At 36.9% G+C, this 22,045-nt stretch overlaps 2 protein-coding genes and 1 long non-coding RNA gene across 5 annotated transcripts; all 3 read left to right on the forward strand.

Annotated features, from left to right (window-relative positions):
- Positions 1–917: 917 nt before the first annotated feature.
- Positions 918–1,515, forward strand: LOC139194157 (uncharacterized). The gene is made up of 2 exons (XR_011578932.1): positions 918–1,071; positions 1,267–1,515. It is a non-coding gene; the product is annotated as an uncharacterized lncRNA (long non-coding RNA).
- Positions 1,516–10,428: 8,913 nt separating this feature from the next.
- Positions 10,429–13,118, forward strand: LOC103416648 (E3 ubiquitin-protein ligase At4g11680-like). The gene is made up of 3 exons (XM_008354882.4): positions 10,429–11,875; positions 12,004–12,379; positions 12,655–13,118. Exons 1-3 carry the CDS (start codon positions 11,370–11,372, stop codon positions 12,799–12,801), a joined length of 1,029 nt encoding a protein of 342 aa, XP_008353104.3. The 5' UTR covers positions 10,429–11,369; the 3' UTR covers positions 12,802–13,118.
- Positions 13,119–15,942: 2,824 nt separating this feature from the next.
- LOC103407600 (farnesyl pyrophosphate synthase-like) lies at positions 15,943–21,701 on the forward strand. Of its 3 annotated transcripts, none has more exons than XM_008346501.4 (11): positions 15,943–16,192; positions 19,220–19,244; positions 19,327–19,442; positions 19,547–19,633; positions 19,727–19,932; positions 20,034–20,085; positions 20,459–20,554; positions 20,912–20,956; positions 21,053–21,142; positions 21,237–21,308; positions 21,476–21,701. In XM_008346501.4, the coding sequence occupies exons 1-11, from the start codon at positions 16,079–16,081 to the stop codon at positions 21,602–21,604; spliced, it is 1,032 nt and encodes a 343-aa protein (XP_008344723.1). In that variant the 5' UTR covers positions 15,943–16,078; the 3' UTR covers positions 21,605–21,701. The 3 variants fall into 3 exon arrangements, with proteins under 3 accessions (XP_008344723.1, XP_070674843.1, XP_070674842.1); XM_070818741.1 differs by having other exon boundaries at positions 16,002–18,366; XM_070818742.1 differs by lacking the exon at positions 19,220–19,244 and having other exon boundaries at positions 15,982–16,192; positions 19,294–19,442.
- Positions 21,702–22,045: the final 344 nt, after the last annotated feature.

The following is a 22,045-nucleotide window of genomic DNA, read 5'->3' on the forward strand; positions in this document are numbered from 1 at the left end:
TTTCTCTAACAAGCTTTATCAAATTCATATACTCCCAGAGTTTGGGATCATCATCTGTTTCCCAACATTTATAGGACATTTATTCTTCGAGACTACCAAAATTTCTAATGATCTTAATTACAATGTATAATAACTTAATGATGTGATTGTGTAGTGTAAATTGAGCATGTGGATGGACTATTCAGTGTAGAGGTTTAGAAGTTCAGTGATTTTTAGCATGGGCGGATGTAGGTCAAGTCGAATCTAGTAAGCCACCACACTGTCATATCATGTTCTTTTTCTCACATGGCGCAAGAGCTTTGCAGACCAAAATTTGGTTGCCTTTAGATTAATCCATCTTGAAGATGCTTGAGAATAATGCTTACAGATACTATTAAATTAATAATATTATTTAAATAATTATATTTAAATAATCCTCGGTTGGATGCGATTATACTTCCTCGTTTAAAGGAACTTATCTTGAATAAGGATAATTTAAAGAGGGATGTGATATACACACACCTATTTTTACTTCTCACACACCATTTTAATTTTCGACCGTCGGATCGGATGAAATGAAGAAGATCTAACGGATAGAAATTAAAATGGGTGTGTGAGAAGTAAAAATGGGTGTGTGGATAGCACACCCCTTTAAACACTTTTAGTTCTCTTGCCTTATCTCCTATCCATAAGCATAGGTAGTTGGAGAAATCCGGGCAGCAACTATTGGTGGTTGAATTATACGTGGAATGTAGATGTTGCCAATTTAATGAGAGCTTCTCGTCATTTGTATGTAAAGTTTACCGTTCTAGAATTTTCTGAATTATTTATGTCATCCAAGTTTTAAAATATCAAAAACAATACCAGTTACAAATTTATAATTTATCTTATAATCCTTGTCATATTAGTATCATCCAAACAAAATAAAGGACGGTTATGTGATTACAAAAAGAGGCAGCACAGTTGTTTACGAATTTGAGTCACGGACCTAATAAAAAAAACATTCCATCGGGTCTTCGTATACCTCTCTCCTTAGGATCTGCTCTGGAACCCTTTCCTCAAGTAATCTCTATCACGCATCTCCTGATCAAGGTAACTTCACCAAACTTTGTTTAAGTTTATATATTTATTGGATTATTTTCTCGTACCCAATTCAATAAAACGGTCATCCAGTTCTCAGGTTGACTTGTTATTTTCATAGCTAGCAACTCATAATTTCAGATTCTGGGTCTTCTTAGATTTTGTTTTTTCAATTCAAATTTGTTTTGTTTCATGATGGTTGGTCAGTTTTGATGGATGCCAATGATGAGAGAGCTCCTCTAGGTGGAGAACCTTCAACGGGCGCTGGTGATTGGAGGACCCAATTGCAGCTAGATTCACGACGCAGAATTGTCTACAAGATATAAGTATAGTTTGAAGTAGAATGAAAATCTAGAAATCATGGACCTCAGTTAATGAAGAAAAATTTACTGATGTAATATTCTCTTTTACATTTTTGAAAAATATGAGAAATAGGATGGATGAGACTTTAAGAAATTATATGGAGTACTTGGAACTAACAGTAGACATGGAGCAAAACCGAGCGCATTAGTATTCTATAATTTTTACAGCCGACCTAACTTAGTGAAATAAGTTTTGGTTGTATGTGTACGAGAAACAAAATCAGTTACAAAAATTTTAATAAAAAAATAGAAGAGAAACATTGAATATACAATAAAATGGGTTCTTAATCGTGTTATATATTGTTTATTGTCTATTTAGTGCTTGCAATTCTGTTATTTGTTAGAAATATATTAACAAGTTTTATTTCTGCATATTTCCCGATATTTTTACCATTTAATTGAATGTAGTGTTTATTTTGTTAAGAAACTTTACCTTCATGCCTTAATCATGATAAAAAAAACTTATTGATTATGTTTCATACAAAGAATTGAAATGTTAAAGAGGCACCTTCCAGGGGGCCGCGCATCTTGGGCTTGGACAAGCCTTCTTGTGGGAAGGGAATTGATTCAAAAGGGGGCTCATTGGCAGATCATGGGTGGGGAGGAGGTTCGTCTGTGGGTTGATAGATGGCTCCCCGCGTTACCTACGGGACATCCCACTCCTTCGGGTGGTGCTTCAGTAACTAAAGGCACACGGGTAAGTTCATTAATTTGCCCAATTTCCAAGACATGGGACATTGATTTTCTCCTGCCCTTCCTATCGACGGAGGAATGCGCGGCAATCAGGGGTACCCCAATTGGGAACCCTCGGAGGAAGGATCAATTGGTTTGGGCGGCTAACAGAAATGGCATTTATTCGGTCAGGTCAGGTTATTTATGGGTACATTTGCGATCCATAGCATTAAGAGATCACCGTTCCCCTTTCACTCGTTTTGTTCCGGAGAAGCTGTGGAAGAGCATATGAAGGGTTAAGGTGCCGGCTAAGGTTAGACACTTTCTTTGGAGTTCTCTCCACAATGCTTTAGCAACTTTGGCTGTGCTGTTTAAGATACGTTCTTCCCCAACCCCTACATGCCCAATCTGTCTTTGTCAGGAGGAAACTATTGAGCATCTTTTTCTTTTCTGCCTTTGGGTCAATTCAATTTGGTTTGGTGGGGCTCTTAAGTACAATATCCATCATGGGAGCATTTCTAGCTGGGTTTTTTGACTACATTCTGTCTTTTCTACTAATTTGGGGTCTTCGGCGAGTAGAAAGTGGGTACAGACTTATGTGGCTTTCACTTGTTGGCATATTTGGAAGTCCCGATGTGATTTTGTCTTTAACCATGTCCCTATCATTCCTTCAAAGGTAATTTTGGGTATCTGTATTTCTATTGGTGAGTTCTTTAATGCTCGGTTGGTCCCTGAGGACTCAAGGATGGTGAAAATAGGTCGGGTCAGGCAGCTTACTAGGTGGACCCCCTGTATCCCCTTTTGTTAAGGTGAAAGTGGATGCAAGCTAGTCTAGGTTGACTAAAGCTGGGTTTGTTGCGGTGGTGGCTCGGGATGCGATGGGGGATTTTATTGCGGTGGCGAGGTACCCCATTTCTGCTTCTTATGTTGCGATGGCAGAGGCTTTGGCTCTGCTCCGTGGTTGTAAGTTAGCGGTCTCCTTGGGTATTAGCTCGGTAATTTTTTAATCTGATTCTATGGAAACTATTTCATGTCTTTCGAAGTCACTTCAGAATGGCAATTGGGAGGCTTTCCCAATCTTGGCAAATGCTTATGATTTGGGTCAAACTTTCCAGAATTGTTGCTAGTCTTGGGTTCCAAGATCGGCCAATATGGCGGCAGATTCTCTTGCGTCGTTTTGTAATGTGGAGATGTGTAATGTTGTTTGGGTCAATTGACCCCCATCTTCGTTAATTTTTGTCTTGAACAATGATGGATTACCTTGTCCTCATTAGTTTCACCTTTTGGCAGTGTAGAGGGCGACGCCTTCGCTTTGCTAAAGCGTCCTCCTTGTTGTACCCTTCTGCACTGTGTTAGTGGTTTGTACGTGTTTGCCTCTGTGTAGGCTTTCGGTGTTTGCTTTGGCCTCTTGGCCCTGGAATGGATTTCTCAGTTTGCCAAAAAAAGAGGCACCTTTCATACTTGAGGTCGAGGACATTGCGGCAAGGTTTGAGGAGAAAATATATGCTGCAGCCTCTAGCCAGGTACTTCCATTACTCTTGGGGTTCTAATTTTTCATGTGTAACATCCCGACCCGAGCTCCACCACATTCCGGGCTCGACTCCGTCATAGCACGATATTGTCCGCTTTGGGCCCTGACCACGCCCTTACGATTTTTGTTTTTAGGAACTCACACGAGAACTTCCCAGTGGGTCACCCATCCTGTGATTGCTCTCGCGTGAACTCGCTTAACTTCGGAGTTCCGATGGAACCCGAAGCCGGTGAGTTCCCAAAAGGCCTCGTCCTATAGGAGGTAGGCATGTACATATAAGGCATATCACCCCCTCTTCGTTGGTCGATGTGGGATGTTACAATCCACCCCACTTAGGGGCCTGACATCCTCGTCGGCACACTTGCACCACACGGCAAAGTGGCTCTAATACCAAATTGTCACATCCCGACCCGGGCTCCACCACATCCCAGGCTCGACTCCACCATAACACGATATTGTCCGCTTTGGGCCCCGACCAAGCCCTCACGATTTTTGTTTCTGGGAACTCACACGAGAACTTCCCAGTGGGGTACCCATCCTGGGATTGTTCTCGCCTGATCTGACACGCCTTAGCCGACATCCGAGGTGACGAAAACCATTTATTGAGTGCAAATGCTAAGAACAAGAAATAAATAAGACTTATAAATTTAAAAGAATAAAGAATATGCATTTAAGGAACGTGTTCAGAGCACACATCTAATCTAGAACACTAAAAGAATTAATAAAAAAATTGAATGAACAAAGGAGTAACCTACACCGAGAGGACTCGAAGATGCCGATGCGGAAATGTCTGGACACCGGGATTGTATGCCTCAATTCTAAGTCCTGAAAGGGGTGCAAAACAAACATGAGTGGACCAAGTTGATATATATATATATATACACACACATACACACTAAAACAGTTATCAACGTACTAACCCCCCAAGTTTTATGAAAACACATATAACATGATAAAAATAGGTTTTCCGAAACCTAGCATGCCGTGCAATGTCTCAAATCATAACTTATATATATAATAATCACTAGTGAATGTCCAATAACCCCCATGCACCATGCCGGCTCCCCGTCTCTGAGCAAACAGTCAGAGGAAAATTACCCCCAAAACATTTGTAGCGTCAAAAACAAATATATAACTATAATAAGGAAATTTACAATACTTATACTGAAAATCCAAAACTGAAAATGATAGTGGGTCTCGCCCAAGCACACGAAACATCAAGTATTTCGAGATAAATTATCTTTGGGTCGAGCCCCAACAATCGCAAATCCATGACAACTGTCGTAGATGGGTCTTCCTGCCTACTTGCTTAACAAACCCAACGAATAAGTTATCGATATTACAGTCGGCTGCCCGCGATATTGGTCACACATTTGTTGTCTCGATAAGCAAGCAATGATTTCCTGAGGGTGCACAATTTCGATCCTTCGAATACTAGTTCGCAAAACTCTTATGTCAGCCAGTGTTGCCTGTAGAAAACTCTCGTATCACGTCACAAAAAGTGCCATACTCAAACCGGACAAAACAGAAACTGTTGTTGTAAAAACTCTATCCAGCACTAAGCATCCCATCCTCTTCAGTTCTTCCAAATGCTACCAACTACTCCAAAGTTTCACCAGTAAAGAACCCATTTGAAAACGATATATATGATGGGATTCAAAAGAAATGGTATTGTAACATCCAACATCGACCAACAAAGAGGGGGTGATGTGCCTTATATATACATGCCCACCTCCTATAGCACGAGGCCTTTTGCGAACTTGCTTAACTTTGGAGTTCCAATGGAACTTGAAGCCAATGAGTTCCCAAAAGACCTCGTGCTATAGGAGGTGTGTATGTACATATAAGGCATATCACCCCCTCTCTGTTGGTCGATGTGGGATGTTACATAATTTCTTACACATCTGTTTATTTTTTCAACTTTTTCTTCGTATGGTGGATGGTGGGATGAATTGTAACCTAAGTTGTTTGGATCTCTTTTTCCAGTCGGATTATCTTCAGAAAATTTCTCTAAAGATGCTCATCCTTGAGATAAAGTCTCATGCCACAATACCCCCCTCCAACTTGAAACGGCATTGTGTCCTTGCTTGATTTTGAAGTTTGATGTACCTGACTTGTCTAAGTTTTAAATAGTTAGACTGAGATAATGACTCAGATAGAGGAAAATGCGGCAAAGCAAATGCTTGCTTGATTTTCTTACAAGCTTTATCATGAAAGTCATATTTTCCCAAAGTTTGGGATCATCATCTGTTTCCGTACATTTACTCTCGAAGAGTACCAAAATTTCTAGTGATTAATCTTAATCACAACGCATAATAACTGTGAGAATATATTTTATTTACTCTGAAAATTTTCCGTAATTATTGCATGCTGGTGGAACCTATTTACTTTGAACACAGTTAATGCCATTGCCTTGTTCATTGAAAAGTATTTTAAAATAATTAAAAGCGATTTTTGTGAAATTATTTTCATCACACCAAGACCCTTATATGAATTGGGATTAAAATTCCATTGGCTACAACTTATCTTTGAGGAAGTTAGAGATATGTCCCACAAACTTTGTCAACAAAAATATACACAAACAAAACTAGTTGCAAAGTTTCAATGAAAAACTAGATACAAACAATAAGTAGTCGTACATATATTATCTCTTTAGTGTTCATCTAGGTACATTTTAGTTAAAAAAAAACTAGAGGGGTTTCGGACGAGGCTTAGAGAGAAGAAGATGACGAGGCGGATTGACACTCAAGGGTTGAGCTCTTAGTCTCCAACAGCGGCGAGGTCTAGGGTTTTTTGCAGAGAGGTAAAGGGTGAAAGTGGGGGTTCCACTGCGTAGCTGAGAGAGAGAGTTCGAGAACAAAACATGAATGAACGCGGAAGTGAGTGGAGTTAGTAAACGGAGCAAGCACTCAAAAGGGTATCTTCGTCAGTGGCACAAATGAAATTAAAAAAAACTACGCGAGGACAAATTTGAAAAAACATTGTGGTTATGAACAATATTTCAGTGTAAAATGAGTTTTATTAGTATATACTAGTAGAAAGCACACACTTTGTGTGTGTGAACAATTTCACTTAATAAGTGCATATTTTTTTTAATATTACATAATTATTATTTTGTCCTTCTTATGTAAATATTGTGTATCAAAAGTGAGGGTAAAATTAGAAAAATAAGTATAAAAAATAGGGTAAATAGAAAAAATAGGGATATGATTGTCATTTTGTCAAAAGGTACAAAATTACTATTTTGCCCTCCTTTTATCAATAGTATGTATCAAAAGTAAGGGCAAAATAGGAAAAAATGACAAAAAGTTGACAAGGAGGGTTCTCTTAATAATAGTATAGACTAAATTTATAATCGATTCTATCTGCACACTTTTGCTAACCTAAATAGAAGAGTCAATAGATAAACCATGGGTGACTAACTTTCTATGACCGACTACCCTATATATATATATATATATATATATGAAGGTGAATCATGTATATATGCACTCCATATGTTCATGTCTCTATCACATTCCTTTCAATGCCAACAGATGGGTAATTTTGCAACGTAGCTGATCTTAAAATAGTAACAAAACCATATAGTTTGACGTAAAAAATAAGCTTAATCATTTATTTAATCACGTAATCTCTCATTTCTCAAAGTGTATTAGACATGCACCTACGTAAGAAAGTGGAACAAAATCGCCACCTGTGGCGCCCATAAAGATAAAGTTATAACCTTTGAAACTTGAAGAAAGGGACTGGGGGAGTTATGTGTGCAACTAAATCCAAAAAGTTGAAAGTTCAAGTGTGCTTACATCTTAAAGCCAAATATATTTAGCACGTTGCCACACATTACTTGATAAGGCAGTCAAATTTTAGTCAATTAAGAAATACCAAGCTCGATTCTAAATATGACACGTTGCAGTAGTATTTGACAGTTTTTAGTAGTTATCGTTTTATCAACTTAGAGACAAACATACATAACGACCGAGGGGTGGTCCGAATGTTAATGACGAATTTCAGATTTGTATTTTAGATGATACGTTTTTGATTTGATTTATGGTACTCATGAATCACATGATGATGATTAGTGGGAGGTTGAAATGCTTTTGTGAGTCTTCCTAGCCCCTGAAAAGGTGGACTGTCATGACGAAACTACCAGCTGGTCCCTTTTATGTGAATCACACCATAGTACCAGGGGAAAGTTGAAATGCCTATGTGAACATTCCCGGCTCTCGAATGTGGACTGTTGTGGTGAAGTCACATGTTGGTCCCTTTTAATAGTTTTGAGTAAATTAGGTAACTCATAAGGCAACACTTGTTATTAATTTCTCACTTTACAGTGCACTTGTATGAACGTTAAGCATGTTTCATTCATTTTTCATTGTGAATATTTTTGCTCATCACCCTCTAAGATAGTGATGATGATGCTCACCATCTTTTTCTTCCGGTTAAGTTAATAATTATTTAGCAATCAAGTTAATCCAAGGGCTTTTATTAAGGTGTTTTTCGCAATCCCTCATTGATCCTTTGGTGAGCAGGGACGGAGCCAGAAATTTCTTCTAGTGGGGGCAACCGAAAACAACTAAGAAAACCTTATTATAGTATGGTTATACGCAATATGATATTAAGATGGTTTCAAATGATGATGTATCATAATTCCAATGTTACAAAAATTTTAATATAGTAGTGGAAAGTGGCAAAGTAATGAGAAAAATATAAGTACATAATAGGCATGAGATGGTTTTTTCGGTTTGAATGACAAAACAAGAGCACTATTGCTCATATAATATTTGATATGGAGTATAAGTAGAATGAATGTATGTTGGATATTAGATCTATATATTTTCTTCAAAGATAACCCGTGTATATTATATAATTGTAGTTTGCAACTAAACAAACGAATTACTTAAGTGGGGGTATCTGCCCTCAGTGAGCCTTCATTGGCTTCGTCCATGTTGGTGAGCGGGACTTCTTATGCAAACTTACACGTACCATTTATGATAAGCCTGTTAAATGGGTCGGAATTTCACTATCTTGACACCATATATACATCAAGAGCTGCATACTTGCTTAATGAGACAATGAGACCAAGGCTATCAATTTTTGGGGCTATTTCACATGTAAGTTTCGGCTACAAAAACTTTAATTTAAAAATTGAATGTGTAATTTGATTCTAAATAAAGCCTATCAAATTTTTGGGCTCCCTTAAATGATTTGTTTTTTGCTAGTTTATATCTTTACTAACCTCAAAAGGTTAGTCTAGTGGTGAACGAGCAAATGTTTGTAATTCTCAATTCAAGTTTAAACTCACACAGATGCATTTTTTAGAAGCACAACTCTATTTTAATGTACCATTTAATTGCTCAAAAATACGTTGCCGCTGTTGTTCAAAAAAAAAAAAAAAAATCCAGTCTTATCCAAATTTAAAATGTTGACAAGTCTCATCAGCCTGTGAAGATCCTACAAGATATCTTTATGGGAAGGATCTAGTTTAAAATAAAATGGTGATGAAGGGCTAATGCTACGTGGCTAGCTGCTAAAGGATATGAGGAAGTTGGAAATCAATTTGAAACTCTATGACGTTGTATGTCCCAAAAATAATTCAAAGTCATACTGTACAAGAAAGACACAACTTTGCTATACGGATGAATCTTTGTAGAGTAATTTCTTATTTAGTCTACGTTTGGCTTATGTTCAAAGCTAGGTATGTTTAAACTTCTTTTATATCGGCTATTTTTCTATAAAGACCAACTTTTGAAATATAAAATCCTTTCCGACCTCTAAAATGTTACTGATATGGCAGAGGCACCAGTTAGTCATTTTTTAAATGTAAGCACAATTAATAAACACAAAACCCTAGTTCTTTAAACAATTTTGACTATGTTTCTTCCTAGTTATAAGTTATAACGTGTAAGTTTTCCATAGTACAAATACGTATACCAAGTACGAATATTAATAAATAACTCATCAAATGGTTTATTAAACTAATCATACGTTGTAGAACGTGTCATTCAATTAATACTTGACCAAACAAATTTGCTTTTGATGTTGAGTATGTGTTCGTAGATAAATGTTAAAGGGACTCTATAAAATATGAGACTCTCCGTCAACTATCGGTCACTTCATGGTTTTGACATAATATTTATAATCATGATATGAGAATTGATTTTAAATTATACGGTGTTAGAAAGTTCATGAAGAGCTCTACTTTTAAAAGAATTCATTTTAACAGTGTTGGCATTATAACCTTGCCGACATATTGAAGGTATAAATGTTCTTCGTTGTAGACGTAAAAAAAGACTACCCATGTAGCATGATATATAGTCGTAAAAGATAGGCCTAAAAGATATGAAATTGGACAAAGCCAAAATAACGGTGTGACCTACATGAAAAACACAACTCAAAGAGGAGGGGCCATGGAGCTCCAAAATAAAATGCAGCTGCTGACCAGATTTAGGTGGCCAACTGCTTAACATGAAAGTATATTGGGCACGAGGGCACTGTGCCCGCCAAAAAAATCAAATTAACAAATGCTTAAGTGTCAGATTATCACTTTATCCCCTATCTAATTAACTTTAAAATTCCAAAAAATATTTTGCTTTTCTCCTAATTTTCTATTAGAGATAAGATAAAGATAGAGAGATTTGCATGTTTTGCTTACTAAATAAATAGGACGTGGATCCTCTACTGGGCTCAGGATGGGATCCTCCTAATCAGTTTATCTGAACCGTTCAAATTTAATCCAACGATTTTAATTATTATAACTTTTAAAGAATTTCTTATTTGTAACCGTTGGATTAAATTTGAACGATTCAGATGAGCTGATCAAGAGGATTCCTATACTGAGCTCAGGAGAGGATCCTCTTCCGAATAAACAAAAGCAGGAAGGAAGTTAGGCCAACGGTTAGCTTTCTTCCCTCCAAACCCGTCATTCCCTTGGAATCAAAGCTAAACCCCTTAGCGGTTGGATTTCTGGTCACCATCTGAAACCCAACTTCACCTTCCTGACATGCTCTCCACACCCTTCTCCTCCTTCTCATATTACTCAATCTCCCCCCTTTATAAATTTCAGTTTTTTTTCATGTTTTTTTCATATTTGAGGTCTACCCAGTACAGATTTTGACCTCTTCTGCAACTTTTGTGCTCTTGGGGTGACAGGTTTAGGCCTTGGAAATTTTGGGTTTTGGGAGTTTTGGAAATTTTGGTGTAAAGGTTGTTAATTTGTGCCTTTGGGTGAGAGATTTAGGCCTTGGAAGTTTTTGGGTTTTTGGAAATTCTGGTGTGAAGTTGAGTAAGTTTATGGTATGATCCAATAGAGTTATTCAATTTCAGGTGCTTTTGTGTAAAGCTGTAAACTTTCTTGGATTTCGGAATATTTAAGAGTTGGGTTTTGGAGGAGAGAGATTTTAAGATGTGTGCAGTTCATTTGCAAACTGAAGGCTGAAGCTTTCTCAGATCCAAAAGTTCCTTTTGGCTGCTCAACCCAAATGGTACTTTTCACCTGTGTTGCTTCATTTAACTCTCATGGCTATTTACTTGAAGAAAACATGAAAGTTGCATGAATGTATATAACACAAGGCTTTTCCATCAAACCCAACTGCAACTGTAGCCCACCACATATTTGTGAAAATTCCCAGCACAACTTTTGTTATACAACTCTCATATATTTCATGTCAGCCTCCCAATTCACACCATATGACACTTGTATAAAGCCATATTTATAGTTGCCGATAGAATCGTATAATCATTCTTCTATGAATAGCCGTTACCTTTTTTCACCAGAACCCATGTGTCAATCTGCTTCCTCTGCGGTTTCATTTTCGTCAAATTCTCTGGGAGATGATCGTGGGGCGGTTAGCCTGGTCAGGACAAGGTCTTCTAGAGCTCCCCCTTCTTCATTCTTAATGAGAATGGCTATGAGAATATCTAGAGCAAGGTGGTTCACCTTCTTGAGAAGAGTCTTCCACTACCAAAATGGTTCGAGGTCCAATCTTGGATCAAATCCTTTCAATAACAGCACTTGGATGATGCTGGAATTCATGGCTTTGGTTGTTCAAATAGGCGTGACCACGATTACTTTGGCTGTTTCGAAGAAGGAGAGGCCGGTTTGGCCTATGAGAATTTGGATTATTGGGTATGATATTGGATGTGTTCTCAATTTGTTCGTGCTCTTTGGGCGTTACAGGCTACTTCATCCGACTCAAAGTGATGGTTTCAACCTCTCCGATTTGGAACAGCAGAGAAGCACTGAAGAGTCCAGGTACTTTTCCTTGGCTTCGGTTACTTCCATTTAGTTACGAAAGAGTTGTTCACGTATTTGTGGAGTAAATTATGGAATTTTGCATTTTTCGGAGATTGATGTATGGTGTATAATGTATATGTGTACAGGACCACACATTTGATGAACAGGTGTAGAACCTCACTTGAGCTCTTCTTTGCGATATGGTTTGTGATGGGTAATGTTTGGGTCTTTGATTCTCGCTTTAGTTCGCTTCCCGGAGCCCCGAAACTCCACGTGCTCTGCATCTCTCTGCTGGCTTGGAATGCCATCAGCTACTCTTTTCCCTTCCTGCTGTTTGTGTTGCTATGTTGCTGTGTACCCCTAATTAGCAGCCTCCTTGGATACAACATGAACATGGGGTCAGTTGATAAAGGAGCATCTGATGACCAAATTTCTCAGCTTCCCAGCTGGAGATACAAAGAAGTTAACGCCAAAGTAGAGCTCGGAAATGATTGCAATTCAGGATCCCTAAATGAAGATCCAGTAAGTCAATCATACATAAAAAGCTAATTTGGCCTTGTATAAATATAATCCTTGTTCTGCTTGGGGTTTCTTCACACGTGAGAATCTCCGTTTTTCTTCAATTCTGATTGCTTGGGTTTACAATCCTAGCAGTTTAATCCCTTAACTTTCTGAAGTTAAGAGCTTTTGGAATCGAAACCTCCAATTCTCCTCCCTATTTATTGTCAAGAAACGCCTTGTAATCTCATATGGCCGCTCATTAATTTCGTCTCTTAATCTTTTTCGTGCACCCGCAGGATTGCTGCATTTGCCTGGCCAAATACAGAGACAAGGAGGAAGTAAGGCAGTTGCCATGTTCCCATATGTTTCACCTCAAGTGCGTCGATCAGTGGCTCAGAATCATATCCTGCTGTCCTCTCTGTAAGCAAGAACTGCAGAGATAGAAAATACTGAAATACAACAAACTTCCTGAGATTTTTTTCTTCTCCTTTTTCTTTAATTTTCTTAATGTTTGCGGCATGATTTTTACATGGTTACTCGAGTGAGTTTTTTTGCTCGTACAGTGGAGCTCACCAGCAACCAGACTATACCAAAGTTTACAGTCTTTGAATGTACAAATAGGTAGCAGAGAATGATGTATACAGAAACACACATTCTTTTTTTAAGTTTTATTAATGCTATGGAATACATGTAAATGTACCAAAGAATGCATCAATCCTGTGTAATATTATGCTTCTGCTTTAATACATTGCTTTTCTGATTTCTGTTCGGAAAATGTAACTTTAAGGCTCCGGTTTGGTGGAGTTATTTGAAAGAAAAGGATGGCGCTATAAGGAAAAGGATCCTCTCCGGATCCTCTTTGTGGGGATTCGGAGAATCATTCAATCATGTCCGTTCATCTTACATCGTGCGGTCAGAAATAATTTAAATTTTAAAATTTAAAATTGAATATAAATAGTACCTAATAGACATGATTGATTAGTTTCTCGGATCTCCACAAAGAGGATCCGAAGAAGATCTTTTTTTGCGCTATAACCCAAAACCCTAGGGCTGGCATTTTCTGAACCGAATACCTAAAGTTATCGAATCAAAATTAAAATTTACTAAATCCGAAATTACTAGAACCGAAAATATTGAATTTTTTGGTTTGGTTTTGGTAAGAAAACCTGGTAAAACTGAACTGAAATTTATTATTAATATATAATATATTAGTTTATTTAGTTGCGATCAATTCCAGTCGTTGATTTTGGTTAAGATTAATCTCAATCATTAATTTATAAAGACAAACATATTCAGTCATCCTCTCTTTCTTCTCTAGTCATTTCTCTCTCTACCCCTGTGGACTAATGCTCTCTCATCCCACTCAGGGTACCGTTTGGTACGTGGGACGGGACGGAACGGAGTGAGACGAGGCGTTCCGTCATACATTTGGTGCGTCTAAAACGGATGGAATGCGCTGTTCCACGGAACGAGTTTTGGGTGAATTTTCGTTCCACCTCATCCCGCTGGAACGAAAAATTATAACCTCTCCGTCTCCTTCTTCTTCCTCCTTGTTTCCATCCAAGGGCATCTTTGCTTCCTCTCCGTTCCGTTCCATTTTGTCCCGTCCCGTCCCATCCTATTCCGTTCTATCCCATCCCGTCTGCATATCAAACGATACCCAAATTCACATAAAAATTACACCAAAATTTGGCACTTTAAGTCACTTAAATATGGGCTAAAACTACACCAATCAAAATTTTCGGTTCCATTTTTTGTTTGGCATTTTCGGTTTGGTTACAAAAGTGAAACCAGCCCTACTGTATACATACACTTTTCTCTTCAACTCACGCGTTCTGGATTCAAACAATCTCTCTCCCTTTAGTGTAGCTTATAGTAGTAATATTGCTTATAATTTAAAACAAAATTTAAATATCGCTTGTATAGAAAATCAAGCGCCCCCAATTACCAACTACAAGAATCTAAGACCCAGGAACGTTTTCAATATGATCAAGACACTGGCACATATTATAACATGCTGAACGACGTGGTTGATACTTTCCCAACTTCAGATATATTATTTGTATGTAATTAACCACATATGTCAAATATAAATGAAATAATAACACAACATTGCGATATGTCAGACACAATAAAAAACCTCCCTCGAATATTGTAAGATTATTGGGCTCCAGTCATCTTCGTAACCCATTTCCCAAAATTTGGAAACCATTCCAACTCAAACCCAATATCGTACTTGGAACGCAATTACAATGGAAACGGGCTCTTCATGAGAAGTAGGCCCAACTCTGAGCCCATGCACATTATAGCCTATAGATCCGGCCAACGTGCTTTGGGAGAGGTTTTTTTATTGTAATCGGAATATAGGACGGAATACTATATGTTATTTTATAAGGTTTTTTTGTTTTATTTTTTTCGTTTTCAAGTGTCTTATTAATTGTACAATAACAGATGGTGTTTTACTTTATTTTTTCAACACATTAAAAAATCTCTCTTTTGGACGTTGAATTTGGAATTTGGCTGGCTGGCTCGCATACTTTGACTGAGTACGAAAGAAGGTGGTTGGTACGATGGGATCTGAAGTTGAGATGTTTACTGTTGTAGATATTGGTGGGCGAGACATAAACAATTCAAGTAAAACTGTGTTGTTTTCTAATTTGTGCTTTCTTTCTTTTCAAGGTTAAACTACTAAAAAGTTCACGTCATGTTATTTCGGTACACTTCACCTGATTCACTAAAGTTACTATCAACGGCAAAGAGTCAAATCAAAATAGTATTTGTACTATTAGACTGATACACCGTGTTTGTAATTCATTTTATTTTAGTTCACTTAGAAATTTAAATTCGTTTAAGGATTTTAGATTTCGATATCTGCTTTGTACATTTATTAGGAAAAAAAAAATACCAATAATGAATTCTCTTGCGAAAAAGGCGAACAAATCTGAAATATTTTCACAACATTACAACTTTGATTTGTATAGCTTTTCTTGTTTTTATTTGTTTATGAAATTTGTATCTTTATTAAAGTATGAGCTTTTGTACAATGCATGTTAAGAGTAATCTGATTCATAATATAAGCGTTATAAGTGTATAGGGACGAACAAGGTGGCTCATCGTTTGACAAGAATGAGATTGGCTTTAGATAAATCATTAATTTGGTTTGAGGAATCTCTTATGTAATTTTTAATCTTCTCTTCGAGGATAGTACTACTTGGTATTTTGTTGGTGAGAGATGCTCTTTTCCCTTTGTCCTGGTGAAATCCTCAGCAAAATTTTTATTGAAGCCCATTATATGCATCATGTCCTTAACTATATACATATTTATTTTTTTATCAATAAATATCGTACTTGATCTAAAAAAAATGTATGTGTAATATTTAATTTAAATAAATGTGTTTCCTTAATTGACTTTCAAAAAAAACAAAAAAAATTGCGGTGTGAAATTTGTTTTTATTTCTTTATATGGAAAATAGAAAGTAAAAGCATATTCCCAAATAAACTAAAAAAGTAAAACAAAGATGGTAATTACTGTGTACTTACCATCAAATACAAGCCCACCAGAAGTGACTTGCTCTCTCTCTCTCTCTCTCTCAAAGCTTGCGGTTGGCATCTATTTATAGACCCTCCTCCTTCTCCTTCCTCCATTCTTGTTCAAAGCTCCCCAAGCTCAAATCTTTCCTTTCTCACTCCACATACACACTCTCTCTCTCTCTAGAAAAAATGGGTGGTGATTTGAGGTCTAAGTTCTTGGAGGTTTACTCTGTTTTGAAATCTGAGCTTCTCAATGATCCGGCTTTCGAATTCACTGACGTTTCTCGTCAATGGGTCGAACGGGTATTGCCATCTATCCCTTTAATCTGCATGTAATTCATATGTCAATGTGCATGCCATTGAAAGATTGAGTCTTTTAAATTATGATGTTTAAATATTCTGATTGCTGGTGTTACTGTTACATTCAGTTAAGTTTTGTAAGATTTTCTGTTTTGGGTTTTGGATAGATCTGTGACCCTTAACTTTGTCGAAAGAAAAAGTCGAATCGAGGAAGATTTGATTTTGGCTGGAAATTTTTTTTATGGGATAGCTTGTTGAGACTTAGATTGGTGAGATTCTGTTGAAATTTTGTAGTAGTATTTGGTTTCGATTTTATTTGGTGGTTTAAATTGGCTCGAAAGCTTTAATTTTCATCGAAGTAAGACGAATTTCTTCCATTGTTTGTTGGGCTTGTTATTCTACGCTGATACGCAAGAATAAAGGGTGGAGTGTGGAATGACGGATTTGAAGTGCTAATGACAGTTCCTGACTAGTTAACGTGAATGTCAAAAATACAGAGTGTCGGATTTTTAATTATGATTTTTTCATCTTTAAGGTGAAATTATAAGAGCATATTGTAAATCTAAAATATGCTGGTGTATATACGCGTACGTATGTATGGATACGAGTCTGTGTCTGGGTTAGCAGTTGTTCTTCTGCACCTAGATATGGGTTTCAAGGCCAATGTATGTATATGGTTCTGCGCACCGTACAACGGTACAAGTTTCTTCTCAATTGTGCTGTTGCTCTCGAAAACTTTGATTCCAATTTCACACTGATACTTTACGTCCTAATTGGATCGTTTGCCCAAAATATATCTTTTGGACATTGAATTTGGTAGTTGGTTGGCTGGCTCACATACTTTGACTGAGTACGAAGGAAGGTGATTGGTAAGATGTGATCTCAATAAAGTTGAGATGTTTACTGTGGTAGATATTGGTGGGCGACACATAAACAATTCGAGTAAAACTATGTTGTTTTCTAATTTGTCCTTTCTTTCGTTTCAAGGTTAAACTACTAAAACGTCCACGTTTTATATTCCACTCTTTTGGTACACTTCACCTGATTCACTAAAGTTAGTATCAACTGTAATGAGTCAAATCCGAATAGATATTCATACTATTAGATTGATACTCCGTGTTCGTAATTCATTTGATTTTAGTTCACTTAGAAATTTAAATTCGTTTAAGGATTTTAGATTTCGATATCTGCTTTGTACATTTATTAGGAAAAAAATACCAATGATGAATTCTCTTGCGAAAAAAGTGAAAAAATCCGAAATATTTTCACAACATTACAACTTTGATTTGTATAGCTTTTGCTTGTTTTTATTTGTTTATGAAATTTGTATCTTTTTTAAAGTATGAGCTTTTGTACAATGCATATTAAGAGTAATCCGATTCATAAGATAAGCGTTATAAGTGTATAGGGACGAACAAGGTGGCTCATCGTTTGGCAAGAATGAGCTTGGCTTTAGATAATTCATAAATTTGGTTTGAGGAATCTCTTATGTAATTTTTAATCTTCTCTTCAAGGATAGTACTGATTAGTATTTTGTTGGTGAGGGATGCTTTTTTCCTTTCGTCCTGATAAAATCCTCAGCAAAATTTTTATCGAGACCCATTGTATACATCATATCCTTAACTATATACATATTTCTCTCTTTATCAGTAAATATAGTACTTGATCTAAAAAAAAGTGTATTTATAATATTTAATTTAAATAAATGTGTTTCCTTAATTGACTTTCAAAAAAAAAAACAATTTGTGGTGTGAAATTTGTTTTTATATATTTATATGGAAAATACGAAAGTAAAAGCATATTCCCAAATAAAATAAAATAAAGTAAAACAAACATGGTAATTACTGTGTAGCCATCAAATATTAGCCCACCAGAAGTGACTTGTTCTCTCTCTCTCTCTCCCTCTCTCCCTCTCTCCCTCTCTCCCTCTCTCAAAGCTTGCGGCTGGCATCTATTTATAGACCCTCCTCCTTCTCCTTCCTCCATTCTTGTTCAAAGCTCTCCAAGCTCAAATCTTTCCTTTTTCACTCCACATACACACACTCTCTCTCCCTCTAGAAAAAATGGGTGGTGATTTGAGGTCTAAGTTCTTGGAGGTTTACTCTGTTTTGAAATCTGAGCTTCTCAATGATCCGGCTTTCGAATTCACTGACGTTTCTCGTCAATGGGTCGAACGGGTATTGCCATCTATCCCTTTAATCTGTATGTAATTCATATGTCAATGTGCATGCCATTGAAAGATTGAGTCTTTTAAATTATGATGTTCAAATATTCTGATTGCTGGTGTTACTGTTACATTCAGTTAAGTTTTGTAAGATTTTCTGTTTTGGGTTTTGTATAGATTTGTGATCCTTAAATTTGTCGAAAGAAACTGTTCGAATCAGGAAGATATGATTTTGGCTGGAAATTTTTTTGATGGGATAGCTTGTTGAGACATAGATTGGTGAGATTCTGTTGAAATTTTGTAGTAGTATTGGTTTCGATTTGATTTGGCAGTCTAAATTGGCTCGAAAGCTTTAACCTTCGTCGCAGTAAGAGGACATTTTGCCTCTGTTTGCTTGACTTGTTATTCTCCATGAACTTCCCAATCCCATAGTACTCACTGTTCTAAAAATTGGCCTAAGCGGCATTAGGTGGTTGGCCACTGCCCCAATTAATGATAGTTTTGGAGTGCTAATGATAGTTCCCAATTAGTTAACGTGAATATCAAAAATACACTGATATGCAAGAGTATCTGATTTTTAATTATGATTTTTTCATCTTTAAGGTGAAATTATAACAGCATATTGTAAATCTAAAATACGCTGATGTATATATGCGTACGTAAGTATGGATACGAGCCTGTGTCCGGGTTAGCAGTTGTTCTGCATCTAGATATGGGGTTGAAGGCCAATGTATGTATATGTTTCTGTGCACTGTACAACGGTAGAAGTTTCTTCTCAATTGTGCTGTTGCTCTCGAAAACTTTGATTCCGATTTCATACTGATATTTTACGTCTTAATTGGATCGTTGGTTCATTTTTGTTGCAGATGCTGGACTACAATGTGCCTGGAGGTATAGAAATGTTACATTTTCTGATTTTTATTTCACATCTTTGCGATAGAACTTCTGCTCATAATGCTTTTACCGTTTGCAGGAAAGCTGAATCGAGGTTTATCCGTTGTTGACAGCTTAAAATTACTCAAGGATGGAGAGGACCTAACGGATGATGAAATTTTTCATTCATCAGCACTTGGTTGGTGTATTGAATGGGTACGACAACGCATAATGGCTCCTGCTGTTTATCATACATCCACACCTCTCCTCTGCATTGGTTACAACGGCATTTTGACCTTCCTTTTTATTGAATTTTGCAGCTTCAAGCATATTTTCTCGTTCTTGATGATATCATGGATGGCTCTCATACGCGTAGGGGTCAGCCCTGCTGGTTCAGGCTGCCAAAGGTGTGAGCCTCAAACATGAGCGATTCTTTTCCTTTTGCGTTTCTCTTTTTAATTGCTTTGAAGATTCTAACTTCCATAACTGTTAAATTCTAGATTGGCATGATTGCTGTGAATGATGGCATACTACTTCGCAACCATATCCCGAGAATTCTCAAAAAGCACTTTAGGGGAAAGCCCTACTATGTGGATCTGCTGGATTTATTTAATGAGGTTGAGTTTCAAACAGCTCATGGACAATTGATCGATTTAATTACCACTCATGAAGGAGAGAAAGATCTATCAAAGTACTCATTGTCGCTGTAAGTAAATAGTGATGGTTTTGACTCTACTCGATTTATTCCCAATTAAATCTATTTACTTCTCCTGTTACTTATGCTCAAGTGGTTGTCTTTTCATGCAGTCACCGCCGCATTGTTCAGTACAAGACTGCTTATTACTCATTTTACCTTCCAGTGAGTACAAATTTCTTTTACGCTTTCATAGGTCATGGTTCTCAGATTCATTTAATCTTTATGGTCAATTGTCAATTTCGCTTTAGAGAAGTTTTCAACTGATGGTGCCTTACGTAGGTAGAAAGTCTGAAATTTTGAAGATTTTTTGTTTCTGATCATATATTTGAATGGCCGAAAACCTCTATAGAACAGAGTTTTTGTTTGCATGATTTCCTCTGTAGAAGTGAACACCCGAAACCATGTGAAGCAATTAACTAACTCTTTTACATGATTGTCTGTCATTTTTACTTTATTCTAAGGCATGCTTGTTCATCCCAAGATTTGATGAAATTTCTTTGACATGATCATGCTTATAACCAATCTATGCACTCAGGTAGCATGCGCGTTGCTAATGGCAGGCGAAGATCTTGAACGCCATGCTGATGTGAGGAATATTCTTATTGAAATGGGAACTTATTTTCAAGTACAGGTAATAGTTAATTTCACATATGAATCCTCTACTATTTTCTCGCTGATAAACTGTAGCATGATTAGGGAAAAAGAAAAGGAAAACTAATGAAAAGGGTTTGAAAACTTTGAGTTTTAACGATAAGGACAAAATAAAGGGTAAAATGAATAGTAACAGGTTTGACTTTTTAGTGTAAAAATGTGGTTTTTCGTTAAAGTGAACAGTACCGTGGGCTTTTCGTTAAAACTCCCAAACAGAAATGGAGGATTGCCAAACCTACAGCTCCACGATCAATTTATTACCACCATTTTCTTTTTCTTCCTTCTATGTAAGCTCCTTTTTTACATTATCCGAATGATATGCTGATGTATTTTGTAGGATGATTATTTGGATTGCTTTGGTGATCCCGAAGTGATTGGAAAGGTACTTTTTAAACTATTTTCATTTGGATTCTGGTCATGCAATTCCCTACCTTCATAGCGTTATGAACGATCTAACTGTTTGTCGTTTGAATTTTAGGTTGGGACTGATATTCAAGACTTCAAGTGCTCTTGGTTGGTTGTGAAAGCTTTAGAAATTGCTAGCGAGGAACAAAAGAAACTATTACATGTAAGCAAGTAAATCTATATTCCAATGTATCATATACTATTCCTGTTGTTATAGTTCTTGATCACATTTATCCGCGTTTGTGTTATGCTACCAGGAGAATTACGGGAAAGATGACCAAACATGTATTGCGAAAGTAAAGGAACTATACAAAGTCCTTGATCTTGAGGTTATTCTCCCTGTCTTCTTGTTCTGCTGTACTTTTTTGTTTTTTGGAGCCTCGTCTTTAACTGGGAAACATTTTGCATAACGTCAAGGGTTTATTTCTCGTGCATTTTTTTTCTGGATTTGGAACCAAAGGTTTTAACGTTACTTTATTTAACTTGCGGTTTGTAGGGTGTGTTTCTGGAGTACGAGAGCAGCAGTTACGAGAAACTTACAAAATCCATTGAATCTCATTCAAGTAAAGCAGTACAGGCAGTGCTGAAATCATTCTTGGCAAAGATATACAAGAGGCAGAAGTAAGTAAAGAAGGAAGCAGATACCGAATGCTTAGCAACGGCAATGTCACTGCCTCGTTTCTAATAAATGACGACAAAAAAGAAAAATAGAAAGAGCAAAATGTGTTTGTATCTTCTCCCTTGGTTTTCCTGCTTCTGACTCCCGTGAAAAAAAAAACTCACCTGCTGAATCCGTTAGCCAAACTATGTTAATTTTGGTTACTATTCGATCATTGTATGTTAAATTATGTTGTAAAATTGATTTCGGCTTGCTCAGAAATTATCTCTGACTCAAATTAATTTATTTCCCGTTACTGAAAAAAAGACTCGAAGCTGCTGTGTTCTATTGTATTCGGAGCTCAAGTTTGTTCTTGTGACTCCATGCCTCCCTGAAGCAAATGCCACTTACTTTGCAGCTCCAGTGCAGATTCCGGCCCGGCTTAGTATGCTCGTCTCTTACTGAAAT

This window comes from Malus domestica, chromosome 03, assembly GCF_042453785.1.
Source record: "Malus domestica chromosome 03, GDT2T_hap1".
In the NCBI taxonomy this organism is placed as follows: Eukaryota; Viridiplantae; Streptophyta; class Magnoliopsida; order Rosales; family Rosaceae; genus Malus; species Malus domestica.